The sequence below is a fragment of the Triplophysa rosa genome, linkage group LG10 (assembly GCF_024868665.1).
Source record: "Triplophysa rosa linkage group LG10, Trosa_1v2, whole genome shotgun sequence".
Classification (NCBI taxonomy): domain Eukaryota; kingdom Metazoa; phylum Chordata; class Actinopteri; order Cypriniformes; family Nemacheilidae; genus Triplophysa; species Triplophysa rosa.
This window is the reverse complement of record NC_079899.1, coordinates 220,254-240,342: the sequence shown is the minus strand read 5'-3', so window position 1 is coordinate 240,342 and position 20,089 is coordinate 220,254. Positions and strand designations below refer to the sequence as shown.

At 41.6% G+C, this 20,089-nt stretch overlaps 1 protein-coding gene across 2 annotated transcripts in view; it reads right to left on the bottom strand.

Annotated features, from left to right (window-relative positions):
- Positions 1 to 9,768, bottom strand: part of klc4 (kinesin light chain 4) — a 41,153-nt gene extending 31,385 nt beyond the window's left edge. Inside the window, exon 1 of one of the 2 annotated variants that reach the window (XM_057343608.1) lies at positions 9,655 to 9,768. Coding sequence is in view for 1 of the 2 variants with exons in the window: in XM_057343607.1 (XP_057199590.1) it covers positions 8,625 to 8,769 (145 nt within the window). In the remaining variant the exon portion in view is untranslated. Of the gene's footprint in view, positions 1 to 8,624; positions 8,785 to 9,654 lie in introns of those variants that run through there. The other variant, XM_057343607.1, reaches the window with a different exon arrangement.
- Positions 9,769 to 20,089: the final 10,321 nt, after the last annotated feature.

Genomic DNA, 20,089 nt, shown 5'->3' with positions numbered 1-20,089 from the left:
GACCGTTGCTGGGAGGCGTGCCTTACACCGCTCGCTCAGGCCTGGGTGGAAATAAAAACAGAGTGAGCAATCATGGAAGTTTGTAAGTCCCTGATGTGGTCCTATAGCGAAGGGTCTCCCTGCTCCAGGCGGATGAGCTGGACAGTTGGGAATGCCATCCGGGAGCGACAAAAAGAACAAAAAAGAACAAAAAACAAAAAAGGAAAAAACGCAAATAAAAAATCTTTTACGGTCCGGTTTTCTGTCACATAATGTGCAATGTCCACAAGACGGACGACAACTGAATATAATCCAAGGGGTTTTTAATAAGTCCACAGCTTTCCATTGATGCAGTATACTGAATATGAATCATATGTTAAGTGTTTGTCTTCTCCCAGTGCTTTATAAGATGGGCAGTTTAGCATTATGTACTGTGTGAATTTACAAAAAAAATAAAGGAAAACATAAGTGTCTTAATCTAAAAAATATATATGTTTTAGTCTTAAATTCCATAATAAAATTCGATTCGAAAATTCGAAAGATTCGTTTCTCACAATGTTTTGGGAATGTGTGCAAAGGATTGTGGGTGATTTGAGGACTTTGTGTATCCTTTAAAAGAGACTAAATGAAGGACTACAAATCCTACAATTTGATATGATCTTCGACAAGGCTTGATACATACAGCACACGTAACTGGAAAAGCTTTAGTAGATTGTAGTCGTCTTTTGATTGGTTGAATTCTACAGGATTTCCGGGAGATGTTGAGTGTCCGCCTGGAAGGGTCCGCCTGGAAACAACATGAAGGCATCTAATCGAAGAAGTAAGCTGTTGTGTTTACAACGGTTGCAATAAGAATGCATCACGATCACTGAATTCTTAAAAGTATGTGAGGTTTACTACAGCAAAAACTCATAAACGTTGTGGCTGTTAACTTTTGACACGTTCGTGAATGTACACCGCTCTGTTACTGTGGGGACATTTCCACGCCTCTAAACAGCACAAAACGAAACGATGGTTGTTTTTCCTGGCTGTCATATGACTTCTTGGCCAGACCTTGGCCGTTTAAAGCAGCAAAGGTTCCAGACCTTCAGTATGAAGGTCAGTGTATGCGAGACTAGACAAGTGTTGACACTTTTGCTTCCAGTCTCTGAACTGTCACATACTGTATTTTAATGGAACTACACGGACAATAAAACGGCAGCAACTTCCACAAACGCCTCATTATCTGACAAAATCATTATACACCTATGGAGCAGTAGATTTGTTTAATGCAGTGCACTCAGCGCCTCCGTCTGGGTAGCAAACTGTGTGCATATTTACAGAATTATGTTCATGTTCTTATCTTAGGTCTAAACAGTTGACTATTTGCACTAATTTATTGACAAGTCAGCAGTGGTGCGGTGAATTAAATGCACTGCTTCTACCTGCCAGCTCAATGCACACACATGAGACAGAGAAAGACCATCTGACAATGTATTTTGCTCATCTTGCAGTTTAGTCCAACAGGGCTGGATGTATTTGTCTTTTTCTTCTGCTCATGTATGCTCCCTAGGGATGTAACGATTCACCGTGACACGCCAGTAGAAAATCGTGATGTGTGACAATTCAAATCGGTTGAAGTGTGAACTGAATCGCAATACATTTTTTGAACAGCAGGGGCCGCCATGTTCACTGCAAACCTAAACGTGGACATGCTGATATTTCTTAAATGCAAAAAAAATCCAAGAAAAGCACAAACAGTATTAGTTTGTTTATATTAAAGATACTTTTTCTATTATTAATTTGTTTTAAAATTGCAGTTTAGTTTTGTTATTTGAAATAAAAAAATATTATACAAAGAAACGTGAAGCATTTAAGAAATAATGCAAGGGAAGTTGTTCATTTCTAGGGTTGGGAATCGAAAATCAATTCCAATTTGGAATCGGAATCGAAAGGCTAGGAATCGGATCGGAATCGAAAGGAATAGGAATTGGATACTTGAGATTAAAATTTGAATTCCTCTTATCAATTCCTGTGTGCATATTTTCAGAAAAGTACATGCGTTGCATGATCTGCTGATATCTCAATAAAAGCCCTTATGAAAATTATCTATTTTTTTACTATAGTAAGCATAGTTTAGCTATAGAATTTGCATCAAAGCACAGGAATCACAAATTAACCATAGTTGCATTATAGTAACTGCAGTTTAACCATGATGTAGTTCAACTATGATAATACAAATTGTAAAAAATCAGAAAAGGTGTGTTTCTATGTGTAAATATACACAAAACGGTGCTCATAAATACATAAATATATTTTGCAAACAAGTCAATAAGCAGGCTAAATGACCATACAGGTTGATATCTAAATGTTTTACTTCAACTGTGGAATCGAAACTGGGAATCGATAAGAATCGAAATCGATAAGCAGAATCGGAATTGGAATCGGAATCGATAAAATTTAAATGATTCCCAACCCTATTCATTTCTAATTTGTTTCAACTCATTTTGTAAAAATAAATCGTGAATAAATCGCATCGTGAGATCAGAATCTTGAATCGCATCGCATCGTGAGCTGAGTGAATCGTTACATCCCTAATGCTCCCATGTATGTGTATGCTGACTGAGAGAGAGAGAGATGCACCTGAGGTTGCTTCACTGAGACAGAGATCAGAGTATCAAATTGTCATAATATGAGGAAAGCATAAGGAGAGAAAACGTGTGGATGCTGGAATGGCATTACAGGAATCTATAAGATCTTAATGGATGCATGATGTTTCATAGGCTTCTGAAACTTGATACAAAGGACGATCAATATATCAGCAATCCATTCATATATAAAAATCAACCCTTTACAACCGCATACTAGCAATCCGACAGCCACACTCTGCCACTATTTAACACCCTTAAAAGTAAACAAAATAAATTTCAAGTCAATTCAGAGCTCCAGGCTAACTTTTTGCACTGGTTGCACTGGTGCGCCTAACTTTTTTTCTTGGGTGCACCAGCACAAAAGTTAGGTGCACCCAAATTTTTGACTGCATCACATTTAACACAGCAGTTTTACCAGTTCACTTTTTTTAAATCGCTGTCCATAAAGGCAAAATTGACTTGACATTGTAAATGATTAACTAACAATCTGGTCAACATAAAGTTCTTTATTTGAAGCACAATTCTACAAGAAAGGTAACTTACTGAAGAAGTGTTGGTGCTTAAAGTGCTTCACTGAACTGAAATTTAAACTTAAAACATCTCAAGATAAATGGACCAGGGCTTAACATAACCTGGGAGGTTGATGGCTCCGTGTCAGAGCACTGCTTATGATTTTCGGACGGATCAGGCCTTAACTTAACATTATTCACAAAAAAGTTGTCAATCGTTCTTTTCATCTTCTCTCATCGGCTACATCCACTCTGTTTAACTGACGGGCCTATAGGCTACTCACCTCTCTGTCTGACTGCAGCACACGCATTTTCACACGTACACACTAGAGGTTGCGCTAGACTTTTTTATTGTCCGTCATTTTGACTGACAGGCTCATAAAAATCTATTATTACCCGTCACTATGGTGCAAGGTGGCGTTAGGTGGTAATTAGGGCTGTGCCGATAAACGATATCATATCGAATCACGATAGAATGTATTTCAAAAACGATGATAAACTATTCGCATTTTGACTCGATATGGATTAATCTTACAGTCTAACAGAACGCAGAAATAAACGCAACAACAGTCAGTCAGCGTGCAGCTTTTATCATGCGCGTCAATGTACAAAGTCCATTTCATACTGCACTTGGCAAAGAAAACTCAACATGAGGAGGAAAACATTACTGGAAGTGGAAACAAAGGTGAAACTAACCTCGAGTTGTCATCACGCGGTTTATCAAGTGTCTTATTTTTTTTTCGCAATCGTCGGTTAAACAAAACAAACTTGAGGTGCAATTGCAAGCGAGTTACTTCGAAACTCAAGCATAAAGGATTTTATATGCATCGTTAACATATCTGCTAACATGAGCTGGTGCATATGAAACAAACCAGCGCTGCCCTGTACAGATTAGAGATGTAATGAAGTGAGTTTGTGCGCACATTAAAATATTGAACCGTGTATGTAAGATGCCTGCATGATTAAAGAAATGTACTACAGTTTATGTGAGATGTCTTTTTGAAAGACTAAGGTTCACTGAATGCATTGAATGAATCCCACTACTCGAGCAAGACATTATTGCAGCGTTTGTATGTGCGCAGGTGCTGAGCCAATAGCGTTCGAATGGACACAGTAACGGAGCCCTTTCATTGGTTGAATGTACTGAATGAACACTCCCTTTACTTAACGAGTCAATTGAGTCAAAATGAGACTGAATGAACTGGTACATGTTGTTTATGGCCTAATATCCTCTGTGTTGCAACAGTGCATTAATTTGATTGAATTTTACTGGTTAAAGGTTAACTTTTGTTAATAAACTGTATTTAAAATAGATTCTTTTAAATACAGTTTTTAATTAAATATATATCAAAATAAATATCGTTATCGATCAATATAGAAAAAAACTATCGAGTTTACTATTTTGCCATATCGCCCAGCCCTAGTGGTAATTAGTATGTTCGTGACGTCATCACGCTGTACTTTCATCTCGGAACTTGTTGTATTTTAATACAACTGAATGCCCAATAAAGCCGTTGTTGTTTATATTCATCTATATATTTAATGTTTTAATGTTTATGTTCATATGTGATTCGATCTGGGAAAACCCAACACATGGTGCAAATTTATATATTACAGTTTTTGATACCATATTCAAGCCCTTTCCAAATCAGTTTTTATTTTGCTCATACCTTGTGTATGTAACAAAAGTTATGGCTGAGGTCGGCTGAAGCGCTAGGATTTCCAGGAATGGAATTTGGAGGAAAACGGATTTAAAGTTAAGTGATGAAAATAAAAGCACAACAGTCCAGTATCACAAGTAAAAGTCACTTTAGAGTAGTAAAATACTTACTCTAATAACAATTTAATAAAAAAAACATTTCCCAGTGTTGAAGTCTATAAAAATACTGTACAAAACCGCTTGAATAAAACGAAAGTAAGGAAAATGGTGCAGGGCACACTTAAAGAACAAGAGCTCTGCCATTATCACTACACAAGGACACTAGCAAACATTACGGACAACAACTAATAAGCAGTGAAGCAAGTTTTACGTTGTTTATCATGTGCACAGTGTCTGGACTTTTGATCATCCCTCCCTTGCATGTTTTGCGATCAGATAACTCCCAGTGCTGGAGATGGGGAGCTCTGTCATCTTACGAAAACATTGTATAAAAAACTTTGCATGCTGTAGTTTACTTTGATAGGCGTCCCAGCACGACATCCGATGGGTTTTCCCAGATCGCATCACATATGTCTAGTCAGTAACAATGACATGTGAAACACGCACGTCCCTTCGCGAGCATATCACGCTCTAATGAAGGGAAATGGGGAGTTACAAATTGCCCTCATTGTAATCCGTCAAAATGACGGACGGACTTCAGATTTTTCCGTCACTGGTAAAAAAAAATCTGTCAATGACAGAGAATTTTCGTTTAACGCGACCTCTGGTACACACACGTACAGGAAAATCTGGACCACGGCCAATCAGAGGGGGTCCGCCCTTCACTATCTCTGATTGGTTTAGACCACGATATGGGCCTAATGTGTGTCTGTTGTTGAATCACAGGAAGACTTTCAGAGTCGGGGAGACTTTTTTTCTCCCTCGAACGGCTGGTCGCACCGTTGTGACCTCAAATTTTTCTTAGTCGCACCATTGAGAAATAAGGTCGCACTCTAGAGCCCTGCAATTTAAAAATAATGACAAACTGATGAAACTGAGTTAAAGGCACAAATCAATCATCATTCGTAAATCACTACATTATGCAAAAAGCATTATTATTAACGTATCCAAACTGCATTCTCATCATGAATTACTCCTGTTAGATTAAACAAACAAACAAACAGACAAACACATACAATACAAGACTCAACTGTGATTTTCTTTGATTATTTGTTAAAGGGATACTTCGCAAAAAAAAAAAATTCAGTCTTCATTTACTCACTCTCTAGTTGTTCCAAACCTGTATAAATTTCTTTGTTTTGTTGAACACAAAGAAAGATATTTGGAATAATGTTAGCAACTGACATTTCTGGGGCACCATTGACTACCATGCAAATTGTAGTCAAAGGTTCCCCAAAACTGTTTGTTTTTCTAAATTCTTCTTCTGTGTTCAACAAAACAAAAAAATGATACAATCATTTTTCCTACTATGGTAGTCAATGGTGCCCCAGAAATGTCAGTTGATAACATTCTTCCAAATATTTTTCTTTGTGTTCAATGGAACAAAGAATTTATACAGGTTTGGAACGACTTGAGTGTAGGGCTGCACGATTAATCGCAATTCCCATTCAAATTGTGATTAAATCGATGTGGCTATCGCGAATGTGAAATCGCAAAGACTGCGATTATGTTTTATTTGTTTTGATGTATGCCGCGATTAGTATTTATGATTTATGTTTTGCGCAGCATGTTTGTGAAGCACGGCTCTGTGATCTGTGGGAAATGCTGCTCCATCTGAAAGCACTGCGCATTTGATTCGCTTAAAACACAGAGGTGTAAATGTACCTGAAAACCATACTTAAAGAGTACATTCCTCGAGATCATAAAAAATACATTTCATGAAGTGTTTAATTTTGCCGTGTTTGAATGTAAGCAATCTGCCAAGTTGTAAATCCGAAGGTGAACGAATAACAAAGTTATTAGCTTATAAAAAAGGTAATCGACTCTGAATCACGCGAACAAGCCATGACCTGTCCGAATCTTTAACCACAATGTACCTACGTCACTAGAAAAATCCCCGCCTACTGACTGCGAAAACTTAACTCTCTCCTCCCCAAACACTGTACTAGCTCGTTCGTGACGTGTGCATCATGTCTAAGAGAAGCTGTGTTCTATGTAGTGAAACTAAGTCAGTCTTATTTTCACTACCAAAGGAAGAACTTCTGAGGAAAAAATGGTTACTATTTATTTTTCAAACGACACCAAAGGAGTATAAACCGAACGTTTTACTTTGCGCGCGTCATTTTACCGAAGATTGCTTCATCAATCTTGGCGCCTTTACTGCAGGATACATTAAACGTCTTTCCTTAAAAGATGTTGCAATACCAACTTTATTTGGACCTGTAAGCTCCACCGAATCACAACCTGTAAGTGTGACTCTTTATTTTTGTCTTTACTTAAAATTAAATTTGTGTGACGTTATCTCATGTCTGTGTTTAGCTAACGTTACCGTTATTTTTGGGGTTGTTACTGTTTGTTTACCTAACGTTAGCTATAAACTCGTTGCGCTAATGTAAGTGTTCAACCATATTAACTCGCAAAGTCTTTATTTCAAGAACTGCGTGGTGTACTATAGTTATAATAACATTTGAAGATACTAATACCGTACACTGTATGCCGTGATAACTAACTGTTACAAGAGAAGTGTCTAAAACAGTCCTTTTTCTTACTGGCATCTGTATAAGGATTAAAGAATGATTCGTCAGACTCGGGCTCGAACTGGTAAGGTAAAATCGACGCCATCTCTCTCTATACACTGTTAATATCGACACCAAAGGAGTATAAACCGACCATTTGACCAATCACAGCAGACTAGACCATCTGACCAATCACAGCAGACTACACTATCTGACCAATCAGATCAGACTACGCTGGTGGAAAGGTGGAGATTACACAGATGAATCGCGGAACGAATCATTTGAGTCAGTCAAGAAGTAAGGTAATAAAAACTGCTTATTATTACAAAATAATAGTATTTTTACATCATGTATGTACATAAACTTGTTGTCGGACACTCCATAAACCAAAATAAGCCCTTAAAAATATTGAGGAATGTACTCTTTTAAGTAAAAGTACAGATACCTTGCAGTGAAAATTACTCCATTACAAGTTACAAGTCACCAATTCCAAAACGACTTCAGTAAAAGTCTTCAAGTATCTGATTTTAACAGTACTTGAGTATTTTACTCATACTGAATGTAGGCTCAAAGCAGCACTAGTCCTCAACACTTAAGAGACATGTCAGTGAAAAACAAGAAACAGTCGATAGTCATAACCTACATCTATTACAAACACCCTAAGTCTCATTTAAGCTCAAGTGCTCATAAGTAAGCCAACATTCTTCAAGAAGGTCTCTTCAATATAACGGACAAATAAAATAATGTTAGGTAAAATTAAAAAGTCATAAAGAAGCCATGTTGACAAGTTTCAGTAAGTAAGGGCAAAATTCACAAGAAAGTACATTCAATGCCCTTTAAATGGAAATATAAATTCTTCTGTAGCAAAAATAAACTGCTGCAAAAGAAAAATAGATGCCATGCAAAATGTAATGTGTAATTGCATTAGTCATTACAAATGTAGTGGAGTAAAGAGTACATATACTTGTTCAAAAATGTAGTCAAGTAGAGAGTAAAAGTTGCTAATATCTTTAATACTCAGTACAACTACAAAGTAGCCAAAAAGACACTTAAGCACAGTAACTAATTAAATTTACTCCAATACTTTACACCACTGTTAAAACATGCATTTAAAAAAGCAACACCCGTCAAACATCATTCTTGTAAATATACTTTATTATCATGAAAATACCTGAGGAGGCTTGAAAAACAGGGATAGAAATATGCCAGGTGCAGATAGGAAGACAGCATTTCCTGGTTATAGGTGTGGTACTTCTTCTATGGAGCATTGGAGTTTCTGTGCGAGAGCGCCCTCTGGCTTTCGGATGCAGCTGCATTTAACAGTATTTCATTGACAAACTGAGCAAAAACATTGCAGCCAACTGCCAAATCGCGTGCGGTTTCTTTTCGATTAATCGTGCAGCCCTACTTGAGGGTGAGTAAATGAGGACAGAATTTATGGGTGGAGTATCCCTTTAACTAACACAAATCAATGAAATGTGATGTCATCTGCATATATATATATATATATAGGTAAAAATAAAAGGTCTGATGATGATATAACGTGTGTATGGGTTGACTGCAAGGAGTACACCATTACTGTATTACTGCACCAATAGGGTGTGTGTGTGTGTGTGTGTGCGTGTGTGTGTGTGTGTGTGTGTGTGTGTGTGTGCGCGCGTTTGTATATCCCGGTGGGGACCTAAACCTGAATACACACCAACACATGGGGACTCGTGTCACCGTGGGGACCAAAATTGAGGTCCCCAGGGGCAAAAAAGCTAATAAATTGTACAGAACAATATTTTTAAAAAATCTAAAAATGCAAAAAGTGTTCTATGATCTTTAGGTTTAGGGATAGGGGATAGAATATACAGTTTGTACAGTATAAAAAACATTACGCCTATGGACTGTCCCCACGGGGATAGTAAACCAGACATGCGTGTGCGTGTGTGCGTAAATGGGTGTTGTCTGTGTGTTTCTGCTATAAATGTGAGACACAGTCCATAGGTCACTGTACATGACTCAGAGTTTGACACAAAATCATTTATCTACAAACATTATTATTATTATATCATTATAATATGTTAGTAATAAATATTAAAGACAAAACTGAACAGACGTTTGTACACACAGATTCGTACAGGTTATTTCATTGTCATCATGCACCGATGTGACGTAGGCTACACACATGTGATGCTCGTGTAGATGTGAACACATACCTGTAATGATGAGATCACTTAAGTTCAGTTCTGTATTACGTCACGTCACAGCTTCTACCGAGCTCGAGCAGACAGTACTGTACAAACGAGCAGTCGCAGCACTGCTCTTACTACAGTGAGGGCAGGAGAACTAATCAGCACAGCCGGAAGTCACGCCTTCAAGTAAAGACAGCCAATCATCAAGCGCTAAACACTGACGATTCAAGTCTATTTATCTGTATCTAAAGATAAATTTGAATAACATTTATAGGCAGATTTAGTTTCTTCTTGAGGTGTATTCCAGTTTGTTTCGACGTGAAGGAAATTACGTTTAGATGTATTAGATATAAAGGCATTAAAACCTTTAAATAGAGGACGTCAAGAGTCCTCTTTGACTTTACTGCCACCTGCTGGCAGCCAACAGAAGTGTTACAGCGCAGAAAAAGCTATAAAAATGACATGGTTTTTAAATGGTGTGCCCTAAAACCTTTTTCAGAGCTTCATCATTTAAATGTGTATACATTTAGCTGAACATTTAATTTTAAATTAAATTAAACGTTTTATTCCACAAAACTTGTGATTTTTCATTATTTTTTTCTCAGGATAGAAGGACACAATTGTCACGCTTGTGTTATGTTATGTTTTGGTTTAGTTTTCCAGTGTTCCCATTTGCCTGTTTTCCCTCTGCTCATTTGATTCCATAGTTACTGATTAGTTCTCACCTGTTCTCATTCTGTTATCATCTGCCTATTTAAAGTCATCATGAAATCAAGGCGAAATATTCTAAGTGTTTTACACAGTGTTTATTATAAATGATTTATCCGTGCACACCATTATTTTTTTTAATTAATTTAACTTGTAATCTTTAATCAAAAACATTAAGCTCCCTGTCAACAACAACTTCAATTTAATTTTATTTGATGTATATAGCGCTTTTCACAGTGTGCATTGTTCCAAAGCAGCTTTACAGGAGAAAATAAGACAAACAAAAAAACACAGAAAAGTTCAAACACAGCACAGTGCATGGTGTTTATAGAAACGCAAGATCATTCTAGAAAATAATATCTAATAAATGCAGTCGGGTGAGCAAGCAAACACTGCCGTTTCAGTGATATGACAGCAGTTTGAAGTTATAGCTGCACTCAGTTACATTATGCCATCACCATTTTCCCTGCTTATAACATTCCTCTGTTGTCTGATATCAATCACAAAATAAGACCAAATTTGACCTAAACAGTTTCAACAAATGAAATTTCCTTAATCACAACTAATAAGCTCTACCTATTTTCATAAACATTTACTCAGTAACTTACAGTAAAGTGCTGCTGTGACACGTCAGAGGAGACCAGGGGCCCGTTTCAATAAAGAGGTTCAACCAACCCTAGGTTCCCTTTCTGTCGGTCTCTCGACGTTGTGTCAAGCCGACAGATGGGGTTCGTCCCTGAGAACCAATCGCTTCCGACTTCTTAGAAAAGGCCAATGAAATTGGCGAATGAAATTTGCATGCCGGACTCCGCCCCCGGATATCCGGGTGTAAAAAGGAGACGGCGTGCCTCATTCATTCACCTTTTGTTCTGAGGAGCCTGAGACCTCTCACGACTGCTGCAGTGGGCAGCACGTGTTGTGGCAAGAAGGACACAACGTCTCGTTCCCTCCATCAGGGAACTGAGGTTACATCCGTAACCAAGACGTTCCCTTTCTGTCGGTCTCTCGACGTTGTGTCGAGCCGACAGATGGGGTTCCTATGGAAAACGCCACAACACTGTGCATGACATTTCGACGTCCGCTTCTTCCTGGGCTCGACCCCCCGAGGGAGGGAGCTCCGAGGAATCGTCGGAGTCAGATGCCAGTAAGTCACCCTCCAATGCTGCAACGGACATCTCATCATCACGCACCGTTTCCGAATATGTGGTTGAGGAACAAGACGGTGGGACCATCTCATGGGGAACGGTCAGACGAGCGAGACGAGGTGCGAACGGTCCGCGAGCCGGTGGCTGACGGATTAGCGCTCACAGTAATCCTCATATCACCCTCGCTGCTCGCCATAGTGGACGGCAGGGCCGTAGCCACTGTTGTCACGGAACGGGAAGCAGACGAGGTGGTGGCTGAGTCCCATGGGAACACAGCCACCCGTGACGCAACGTCAACTTATTAGAGATTCAGAACACCACAGCAACTTTTCGACCCAGCACCATGCAAAAATCAGAGGTCGCCATAGCTGACAATTGGTCACTTTCAGAGGACAGGTCCAGTGGAGGATAATCAAGAACTGGCCAGTGGTGCGGAAAGAAGAAGCCAATGGCTGTGGTTGAGGTGTAGACACAACATGGGCTGCCAGATGACCTTGTAATAATGCGACACACACCCAGGTCTGATCAACCTGCGGTGGGCCTCCCTTGGCTGAGGGTGTCTTGTGATAAAGGGCCGAAACACCCAATGAGGCTGAGGTGCACAACTGACGTGATGTGTCGCATTGATGGAAACCATACAAAGGGCATTATCAGCAGCACCTCACCAAAAGGCATCTTTCACCCTGGATAATGGATGTGATGAAAGTGGGACATACAACACATTTACATTACATTTACATTTAGTCATTTAGCAGACGCTTTTATCCAAAGCGACTTACAGATGGGGTAAACAATGGAAGCAATTGGGACAACATAAGGACAACAAAAAGCATAAGTGGAATAAAAAAAACTGGTCTCATATAGCCTACCACAGTATAAAGAGCTAAGTACTGAAAGAGTAGAAAAGAAATAGAAGTCAGAACTGATCGGTCAGGTGTTGACGGAAGAGATGCATTTTCGGACGATTCTTAAAGATGGCTACAGAATCTGCAGATCTTCTAGCAGCGGGAGATCATTCCACATAAGTGGAACCGATCCAGAGAAGGTACGTGAGAGAGATTTTTTACCTTTGTGGGATGGCAGCACAAGACGTCGTTCGTTTTCAGAGCGCAGGGATCTGGCGGGTACATACGTCTGCATTAGCGAGTAAAGATAATGGGGTGCCGAACCAGTGATGGTCTCGTAGGCCAGGAGCAGAGTCTTGAATTTGATGCGAGCCACTATAGGGAGCCAATGTAACTTAATGAAGAGAGGGGTGACGTGTGCTCTCTTCAGTTCATTGAAGACCACTCTTGCCGCTGCATTCTGGATCATCTGTAGAGGTTTGGTTGTGCAAGCTCTAAGTCCAGCCAGTACCGCATTGCAGTAGTCCAGTCTGGACAGAACAAGAGCCTGGACTAGGACTTGCGTAGCATGCTCTGATAGGAAGGGTCTAATTTTCCTAATATTGTAGAGGATGAATCTACAGGACCGGGTGGTGCTGGCAACCTGATCTGTAAAGTTAAGATGACCGTCGGCCGGGATTACAAGCAGTTCTGTTTTTGCACGGTTCAGCTGCAGGTGTTGGTCGTTCATCCAGAGCGAGATGTCGGCTAGGCATGCTGAAATGAGTGCAGAAACAGTCGGATTGTCAGGCTGAAAAGACAGGTGGAGTTGTGTATCATCCGCATAGCAGTGATAGGAAAAGCCATGTTTCCGAATGACAGAGCCTAGGGATGTCATGTATACAGAAAATAGCAACGGACCAAGCACTGAGCCCTGAGGCACCCCTGTGTCGAGATGTTGGGACTCAGAGACCTCACCTCTCCAGTATACTCTAAATGACCTACCTGAGAGGTAAGATCTGAACCATTGTAGGACCATTCCAGAGACACCCATAGCCTTGAGGTTCGACAGGAGGATGTGATGGTTAATGGTGTCAAAGGCAGCAGATAGATCCAGTAGGATAAGAACAGAAGAGACTCTTTCCAGTCTCAGGGCTTCAATGACAGAGAACAGTGCAGTCTCGGTGGAATGACCGCTCTTGAAACCAGACTGGTTGCTGTCCAGGAGGTTGTTCTGGGTGAGAAAGGATGAGAGCTGGTTACATACAACATGTTCAAGAGTTTTAGCAATGAAGGGGAGGAGGGATACCGGTCTGTAGCTTTCTAACAGTGCAGGATTAAGAGTGGGTTTCTTCAGTAGTGGGGTAATACAGGCCTATTTGAAGAGTGTGGGAAATGTACCAGTGGTGAGGTTACTTATTGGACCGAAAACTGCTATAAGTAACAACCAAGAATACTGTTTAACTATTGACGGATGTTCCATAAAACCCTCGTCGTCAGCAAAGAATCTTGGCGTTCTATTCGATAGTAATCTGTCATTTGAGAGCCACGTCGCCAACACCTGTAAAATTGCGTTTTTCCATTTTAAGAATATATCTAAACTACGTCATATGCTGTCAATCTCAGATGCAGAGAAGTTAATTCATGCATTCATGACATCAAGACTAGATTACTGTAATGCACTGTTAGGTGGTTGCCCTGCAGGCTTATTACAAAAACTCCAATTGGTCCAAAACGCGGCAGCTCGAGTTCTTACACGTACAAAAAAGTATGAACATATTAGCCCGGTTCTGTCAACCTTGCACTGGTTACCTATAAAGCATCGCGTTAACTTTAAAATCTTGCTTATTACCTATAAAGCCTTACATGGTTTAGCTCCTCAGTACTTGAATGAACTCCTTTTGTATTACAGTCCTTCACGTGCATTACGCTCTCAGGCGTCCTGTCAGTTGGTAATACCTAGAATTTCAAAATCAAGTGCAGGTGGTAGATCCTTTTCCTATCTAGCGCCTAAACTTTGGAATAGTCTTCCCTGCACTGTCCGGGAGGCAGACACACTCTGTCAGTTTAAATCTAGACTAAAGACGCATCTTTTTAATCTTGCATACACTACTCTTCCATAATATAAATCTTCAGAGGGTTTAGGCTGCATTAGTTAGATCAACCGGAACCAAAAACACAACTGATGTACTTGTTGCATCAAAGAGTACAGAACAGTACTCTACTCTCAGCCAGTCTTGTCTCATTGTTCCAAGGTTACCACAGCGAGCAGGATGCAGTTCATGGCCTGACCTGATGGTAGAGCGGAGAATGGGAAGTGGGGACCTGACAAGAGCTGAGATGATAGAGCTGGATAAAGAAGGACGCGGTCACTTGACATGTCTTCACCACAAAATTTCAAATGCTATTAGATTATTAATGATAATCTTAAACTATAATTTATTTTATTATTAAGTTTATTTATTTTATTTAGCCTTGTTGTGCAAGCTCTCTGGAGCTTGTGCAGAGGCAGCAGCTTTTGCCAGAGGGGAACTGGAATCCCCTGGTTGGGCCTGGGTTCTCCTGAGGTTTTTTTTCTCGATTAGAGTTTTGGGTTCCTCGCCACCGTTTGCATACTGTTTTTGCACTATCTGCCTGACCGGGGGGGCTGCTTTAGAATCTTAAAGTTTTACTTAATTAATATTGCATATAGGAATTTATTATCTGTTATATTTGACCTGTGCTTCTCTCTCCTTTATCCTAAATGTGTGCTCTCACTGAGCGTGTGTGTGTGTGCGTACTTGTCTGTGTACGTACGTGTCTGTGTGTGTGTGTGTGTGTGTGTGTGTGTCTCTGTGTCTGTGTGTGTTGGTGCGTGTGCGTGTTGTGTGTGTGGAGTGTTTTGTGTGTGGGTGTGTCTGTCTTCTGTGTTTTCAACCTTTTCTTGTTTTTGCAGGTACAACTTTGATTGTTTTGCTTGTAGTCAATGTGTCTCATGTACAGCTGCTTTGTAACAATGAAAATTGCAAAAGCGCTATATAAATAAAGTTGAGTTGAGAGACAAATTGATAATCTGGGTCAGAGAGTGAACAACCGATGGAGAGATGGCCTGGAGGAGATGAGTGGGGATGGGATCTAGCGGGCAGGTAGTCGGGTGGTTAGAAGAAATGACCTTGGAAACGTCGTATTCAGATAGGAGAGAGAAAGATAGGAGCGAGCATGTGTCTGGGGATTGGGGGTGGTCAAGAGGTGGCGGTGCAGAGAATTGACTGCTGATGGTGGTCGTTTTCTTTACAAAGAAAGACGCAAAATCATCAGCTGTTAAGTCCGATGGAAGTGAGGGGGAAAGAAGGTTTTAGAAGAGCAGAGAAGGTTTTAAAGAGAGTACGAGGGTCAGGAGAGTTGTTGATTTTAGTGTGGTAGTACTGGGTTTTCGCAGAGGAGACATCAGCAGAGAAAGAAGAGAGGAGAGACTGAGAGAGAGAGAGGTCAGTAGGTTCTTTAGATGTGCACCACTTTCTCTCAGCAGACCTGAGCGTGGCACGATGCTCACGGAGAACATCAGATAACCAGAGGGCAGAAGGGGATGCACGAGATGGCCTAGGTGTAAAAGGGCATAAGCTGTCTAAGCAGTAGGTTAGTGTGGAGCAAAGAGTGTGGGTGGCGCTGTTAGCATCTCCTCGTGGAAATCAACGAAATGGAGTGTAGCCCCGCCCACACTCACACCAATGAGGGTGAGCTGCAACAGGACTTTTTTTTGACTGGGTGAATGAGGAGGAATTCTGGATGCTCCCTGCCCCACTGGTCCCGCCCAGCTCTCCTTTGTCTCCGCTGGTCCCGCCGATCTCTCCCTGTCTCCGCTGGTCCCGTCCACTTCTCCTTTATCTCCGCTGGTCCCGCCCAGCACTTCTTAATCTACACTGGCCCCGCTTCATCTCCACCTCGGCCCTTCGACCCATCGGCTCCACCTTGGCTCCTAGCTCCCTCGTCTCCACCATGGCCTGTCACCCCACCAGCTCCATAGGGCTCCGTCGTCCACCTGCCTCCACCTCGGGACTACACTCCTCTGGCTATGCCTCATTCCTCTGCACCCTATGGCTCCGTCAGACTCCTCCCTCCCTCTGGCTCCACTTTAATCCTCTGTTGCTCCAGCTCCGCTGCAGTCTCCCTCCGGAACCTCAGCGTCACCCTAGCTCTCCGTCTGCTCGTCTCCATCCTGGGCCCCTCTTCCATTGGCCCCCGTCTCCATCAGTCGGCCCCCTGGTGTTGTCGGCCCCATCTCCACCATGGCTCCTCCCTTCATCGACTCCTCCCTGGGCTTCCGTCCTGGCTGCGGTATGAATCCCTAACTGTCTCCATAGACTGTCCTCTTTCCTGTTGGCTGCCCCTCATCCGCCTCCTGAGCCGCTGCCTTCCATTGGACTGTTTGTCGATGCAAGGAAACACACACAAAAATGTTAAAAAGAGACATAAATGTTAAAAACCTATAATAAATAAAGATGTGACCTTAAAGGCGCAGTTTGTAACATCCTTTTGTTTGTAACAAACAGACTTTATGTTTCCTGATGTCTCCTAAGGGAAGCATGTAAGATGAAATAAGTATGGGGCCTAAAACTGATCCCTGTGGCACTCCGAATTCAACCTGAGATTTGTATTACACTTCTCCATTTACATATACTGAGTGGTACCGATTGGATAAATAGGAGTTAAATCAGGCTAATGCCTGACCACCAATGCCAACATAATTTTTTAGTCCAATAATTAGAATGGTGTGATCTATGTCTAAAGCTGCACTAAGGTCTAGTAAGACTAGAAAAGGGATGGCGCAGTGATCAGATGCTAACGGGGGATCATTAGTTATTTTAAAGTCCGAGTAAAGTGACATTAAAATATGTGTTCTGATTTGGTCACACAACAGAAAAGTGTGTTATTAACCACCCAGCCAAATTTGAATGGAGAAAAAAACATCCAAGTAGATAAAATAAGTTATCAAAAATAAGCAGGACTCTGCTCTCAAACGCTGGGGGCGTGTCCGCTGTTGGCGCTGAAGCCACTCCCACTCGAAGCGCTCAGCCTGAGTCCCCAGCCCAGTAGGCTATATGTGAATACGATTTATGGGAGGATTTGAATCCAAATTCGAGCGAGTCAATGCGCTCGATATTGATCAATAGATAATTCACGAGTTTGCCTTTGCAGATAATAATGCAGGTTAAAGGGTATGCATATTTGGCGTGCTGTCTGGGGAGTGGGCTCCGAGCCCGGCAGTTTCTTCCAAACTCTGAGTACTCTCCCCCTGTCCAGGGAGAGAGCACCGGGCCCGGTATTAGCCGGAACCCAGAGCGCTCCCCTGTTGCCCTGCGTGAGAAAACGGTCTCTTGGTGAGGAGCCGGGGTGGTGGAGGGATGCTTGAAGACTGTAGAGAGAATGCAGGTAAGACCGTGTTCACATTTGACTTCTTTTTTGACTAGAAAAAGTTGAAAATGGCGCAATTTTACGAAAAAAAAATGCTTGCAGCGTTGTGGTAACAAATAGCAGCAGGCAATGTTCAAAGATAGCATTTGTGCACAGAGGCAACTTAGAGAGACAGGCTTCATATTCAGGGTAATAGAATTCTATTTGAATTATAAACAGAGAGCATCTTTACTATAACCAATCACATATTTAAAAACTACAATACTAAAAATTGAACTTACATTTATACAAAACTGTACTCCACTGGGTTTCGGCCGCCATTTTATTTTTCGAGCTTGAGCCTTCTCGACCAATCACGTTCCTCGCATGTTGTTATGGAAACGTTTTTAGAAAAGTTTAACCTTTTTCAACCTCAAAAGACACTCTGAGCTGCAGAAAAAGACACTGGTGCTGGCGTTTAAAAAAGCACTCAGCTTCAAAAAAGAAGTCAAGTGTGAACAGACAGATTTGTCTATTTGTAGTGGTTCTCTCCTGAGCTGATAAGGTAGATGCTGAGATTGCTGATAGCGAACCAGCCGGGTGGATTATCTCCTCGTGCTCGTCTCGACATTTGTTAATTAAACATCATTCATTGAAGCACATCGCGATCACGCGCAGTGATTCTCCTCCGTCCATTTGCTTCTGCGTTACCATTTGCTTGTTATTGACTTGACTTTGACTTTGACTTTATTTTATTTTGTCATTTTAGATTTTCATCAAAACTGAAATTTCGTTGCAATTGACACATAGCACAACAGGAATAAAATGAAGGCAGTATACACAATCCCAGAAAAACAAGATAAGCAATATAAAAGAGACAGAAACCTTGTATAAAACCTATGAAATAATATGTATATTGCACAGAGTAGTTGCCTATGTATAAAAAACTTTTGCATTAATAAAAATAATATACAGTATATATATATAATACAATAAAATATATTCCACAGTATAATTTTGGGGTAGAGATCCTATGGGAGCGGTCTAGGGTAGGTGTGTGAGTGAGGAGGGTGAGGGAATGGGGAATAGTTATACGTTGTTTAGCAGTCTTATGGCATATGGGAAGAAGCTGCTGTTGAGTCTAGTTGTTCTGCTCCGCAGGCTGCGGAATCTCCTTCCAGAGGCCAGCAGTGAGAACAGTCCATGGTGGGGGTGGGAGGGGTCCCCAACGATGTTTTGAGCTCTAGTCATACAGCGTTTCTTTGCGATGTCCTGAAGGGGAGGAAGTGAAGTCTCGATGATTTTCTCTGCTGTCCTCACCACCCTCTGTAGGCTTTTCCAGTCAGAGGCACTGCAGGCCGCCGACCAGACAGAGATGCAGTTGGTCAGGATGCTCTCTATAGTTCCCCTATAGAAGGTGGTGAGAATGGGAGCGGGTAGGTGCACTCTCCTCATCCGGCGCAGAAAGTGCATACGCTGCTGGGCCTTCTTTACAAGAGTGCCAGTGTGGTTTGACCAGGTGAGAGAGTTGGTTATCTGCACCCCCAGGAACCTGGTGCTGCTGACAATCTCCACTGCTGAGTCATTGATGATGAGAAGAGTGTGGCTATGCTGGTTCTTTCTGAAGTCCACAATCATCTCTTTTGTTTTTGAGACATTCAGGACCAGGTTGTTGGTTTCACACCAGTCTGCCAGATGTTTCACCTCCTCTCTGTAGGCCTGTTCATCGTTATTCTTGATGAGGCCCACTACTGTCGTGTCGTCTGCAAACTTCACGATGTGGTTAGTAGTGGACTTGGCGCAGCAGTCATAGGTCATCAACGTAAACAGCAGCGGACTCAGAACGCAGCCCTGGGGGGAACCGGTGCTCAGGGAGATGACACTGGAGACGTTTATTCCCACCCGCACACGTTGAGGTCTGTTGGTGAGAAAGTCAAGCAGCCAATTGCACAGGTGGGTACTAAATCCAAGGGGGGCCAGTTTGCTTATCAGATGTTGTGGTATGATGGTGTTGAATGCAGAGCTGAAATCCAGGAACAGCATCCGCACATGTGTGTTTTTCCCTTCCAGATGTTCCAGGCTCCGGTGGAGTGTGGAGGAGATGGCGTCCTCTGTGGAGCGGTTGGGACGATAAGCAAACTGGTACGGGTCGAATGTGGGGGGGAGTCTGGAAACCATGTGGTCCTTTACCAGCCTCTCGAAGCACTTCATCATAATAGGTGTTAGTGCTACTGGGCGGTAGTCATTGAGTGAGGAGGTAGTGGTCTTCTTGGGTACCGGTACAATCGTGGCAGTCTTGAAACAGGTTGGTACCACAGCCTGGTGCAGGGAGATGTTAAAAATATCTGTGAGAACCCCAGCCAGCTGATCAGCACATTCCTTAAGCACCTTTCCTGGTATGTTATCAGGGCC